This window comes from Aptenodytes forsteri, unplaced genomic scaffold (genome assembly GCF_000699145.1).
Source record: "Aptenodytes forsteri isolate BGI_AS27 unplaced genomic scaffold, ASM69914v1 Scaffold69, whole genome shotgun sequence".
NCBI classification, from domain to species: Eukaryota; Metazoa; Chordata; class Aves; order Sphenisciformes; family Spheniscidae; genus Aptenodytes; species Aptenodytes forsteri.
The window spans coordinates 2285796-2288870 of NW_008795885.1; the positions used below are offsets into that span (position 1 = coordinate 2285796).

General features: G+C 41.2%; 1 protein-coding gene across 1 annotated transcript in view; it reads right to left on the reverse strand.

Moving 5' to 3' along the window:
- KCNN2 (potassium calcium-activated channel subfamily N member 2) overlaps positions 1-3053 on the reverse strand; it is a 78909-nt gene extending 75856 nt beyond the window's left edge. Inside the window, exon 1 of the mRNA XM_009284172.2 lies at positions 2961-3053. Within this exon, the coding sequence (XP_009282447.1) occupies positions 2961-2977 (17 nt within the window). The 5' untranslated portion in view covers positions 2978-3053. The remainder of the gene's footprint in view (positions 1-2960) is intronic.
- Positions 3054-3075: the final 22 nt, after the last annotated feature.

The window sequence follows — 3075 nt, forward strand, 5'->3', positions numbered from 1 at the left end:
CCCCCTCCCCCCCGGGCGACTGAAGGCGCTCGAGCTCCTCCACCGCCCATCAACCACCGTCTAACCGAGGGAAAAGGCGAAAAAGAAAACTCATTTGTCTCACGTCGATGTATGACTCTCGGCTCTTGGGAAGAACCCCTGCAAGTCTTCATAAACCTCCCTTCCAACTCCCTCAAAATGTTCAGCAGGTCTGGGACAGGCAAGCTCTAGAGTTTGGTTTAACTGACTTGCTGACTGTTTTCGAAGCAAAACATATGGGCAAGGTCATTTTAATGGAAAAACTAGAGTCACCTGCTAGGCTGCTAGGCACTGCCATAGACTTGCTTGCAGCATGGCTGTTCGGACTTCCTACCAATAAATCAAGGTCACAGACTACTGAAAAGAACGAAAAAGCTGATTTCTGTTTGCTGGCATTTTAGGTCACCAGGTGTTTCTAAATATTAAATCTGCAATCAGTAATAATTACTAAAATGTCATCTTTTTATTTCACAACATGTTTTGTCTCATGATTTGTAGAAAAATCTACTCATGTTTAGGTTGGTTTGCTTCCACCAGAGTATGAAACATACCACACCACAAGTGGAATGCATTGACCTTCTTCTGTTCTATAGAACAATATTTCTTCTCTCCATGAATTCCTGCTTATTTACACTATACCCACAGGTGAAGTCTAAGTACGCTTCAGAGAAGAATTAGAAAGGAATGTTCAAACTTGAACAGGATTGACAAATAGCTGGTGCAAACAGTCCTCCAGGACACAACTAACCATCTGTGGGCATGATTCTACAGACGTGACTAATTCTACTGCACATAGCAGGATATTTGCTTGAATTAGACAAGTGTGCCTTCAGAAAACAGTTAGCTTTAAAGATTGTTTAAAAACCATTACATTATCAGGGCTACACAGTAATTTCTTCTGCCTGGAGAAGATTCCTTACATTCCTACGCCAAGTATCTTAAAGGTACTTCTTGTTTTCAGATGTCAAGTGTAACATAAATATACGACCGTAGCTGGACATAAATTTTACTCTGCATGTTCTTCACCTTATTTTCTTAAGAGTCAACTGTGTGTACGAAAACAGACTGTGCCTAAATTAAAAAACTATCAGATATCTAATAGCTAAGGCTGGTACTACGCCCTTTCCTTCTAACAGGCTCCTTGAAAAAGAGAACTTCCTTTTCATTTTCAAGATGAATGACAGAGCCCCTTGAAGCTGCAGCTCACTCAGGGCCCTGCCATGACTACTGCAGTTTTTGGTGTCTCTCAGACAAAAACATAGGGTATTGCTGTTTTACAGGCAGGTATACTTGTGTGCTGTACTGTCAGGCAGCACTGAAAACTACATTAACCTTGATTAACTCACATGATTGCATAACTCTGTCCTTGCAGTCCCGTACATGAGGAAGTTTTTTAAAACTACCAATAAAAAAAACCCCAAAACCCAGAATTACAACTTTATTTTTTTAAGATTGTTTTTTTCTGATCTGTAACACACTCCTAAGGGAATGAAAACTTGTAACTATTTACCTGAAAAAAAATCCCAACTGAATCTTGGAGTAACTACTTAGTATAAGCTGAGGCATACAGGGACCTACAACTATTTGGTTATCTTGCATAAAATTTTCCATTTAAAGTTTCTGGAAAATGCATAGAGTAATTCAAATGTTTACAGAGATTTTTTTTCAGCTTTGCTCTTCATGCCTGAAGCACCACTTGTGGGAAGATACGCCAGAGAAGAAGGCTCCCACATTGCAGCAGTGCCACTTACTTATTTTTATACGGATAAAGAAACCTCCTTATTAGTACTTCAGTAGTTTATAAAGATGCTCTTTCAACAGAACACTTGTTTATTGAGTACAGTATCATTAAACAGCTTTCAATATCTTTTATATTAATGCAGGGAAATTGGTTTCTGAGCCAGGAACAGAAGTTTTGCATGTGCAAGGACTGCACAACAGGATCCAATTTGGCAAAGAGGCTTCAGTAACATAATACTTCCCTAACATTACCCTAAGTACGAGACTATGGTACGATTTCACATTCAAATTACAGCATTCATTTACACAGAAGCAGGGTACTATACAATTCTTAATATTTTTTTTTTTCACTGGTTGGTACCAGTGGAAAAGTCCTCTTTGCCCCTGAAAGCTGTCATTTCAGCTTGCAGCTCAAGGTATCTCTAACTAATCTGAAAAAGCAAAAGCACCGACATATCTGAGAGTAAGGTATTTTTCCCTTCAAAACTTTGAAATCTATCTGTTGTATATTTCAGTTGAGCTGGAAAGCCAAGTTTTAATTTCTTGGTCAAAAATTACAACTGAAATTAGAACTAAGTCCCTCGGACAGAATCTGTGACAGTATTTGTGAGACTTATTCTACAGCTTTGATCGTTACGTTCCTCCTACCTTTAGCCCTACCTTTCTTGACAGTTTTCCTCTGTCACATTCCCAGTGGCCGTATGGCATTAAATAAAACAAGTCGAACATAAGCCTTCCCCCTCCTCTTAAACATTCTCCTAGAGTATGCTTGTATCTAAGACAGTGCAGTAAAGATTACATACCTTGCACAGTGAAGATCATTAACCTTGCCGTCAAGAGGAAATGCACAGCATGAAATTTAGTCAGTGAGAAATAAGAGACTGTTGCTGTACATCTGCTACAGAAGACGGCAGGCATGTCACTGAGAAAGCATGTTATAACCTCAGGGCTAAGCGATCCTGTAGCATAACCGCAGGCAACAGTCCCTAGCAGGCAGAGCTTCCTGGCACATATACGCCCGCCGTGTTTCTCTCCAGGGTGGAGGTCCATTCACCAAACTTCGGCAGGCGCGCAGTGATCACTTTTGCGTTCTGAACCACCGGGAAGTGCCAAGTACTTACCACCACTGCGCCCTTAGACAAACCACCTCGCACCCCCAGCTATGCCAGCAACGCTCACTGACCCACAGAAGGAAACGTTACCTGGATTTCCCTTGCATGGTACACGATGATGAGCCCGAGCAGGATAATCGTGGAGAGGCTAATAAGGCATTTCAGAGCGAGGGAATACAGCGACTCCTGCAAGAGAAAGACACCG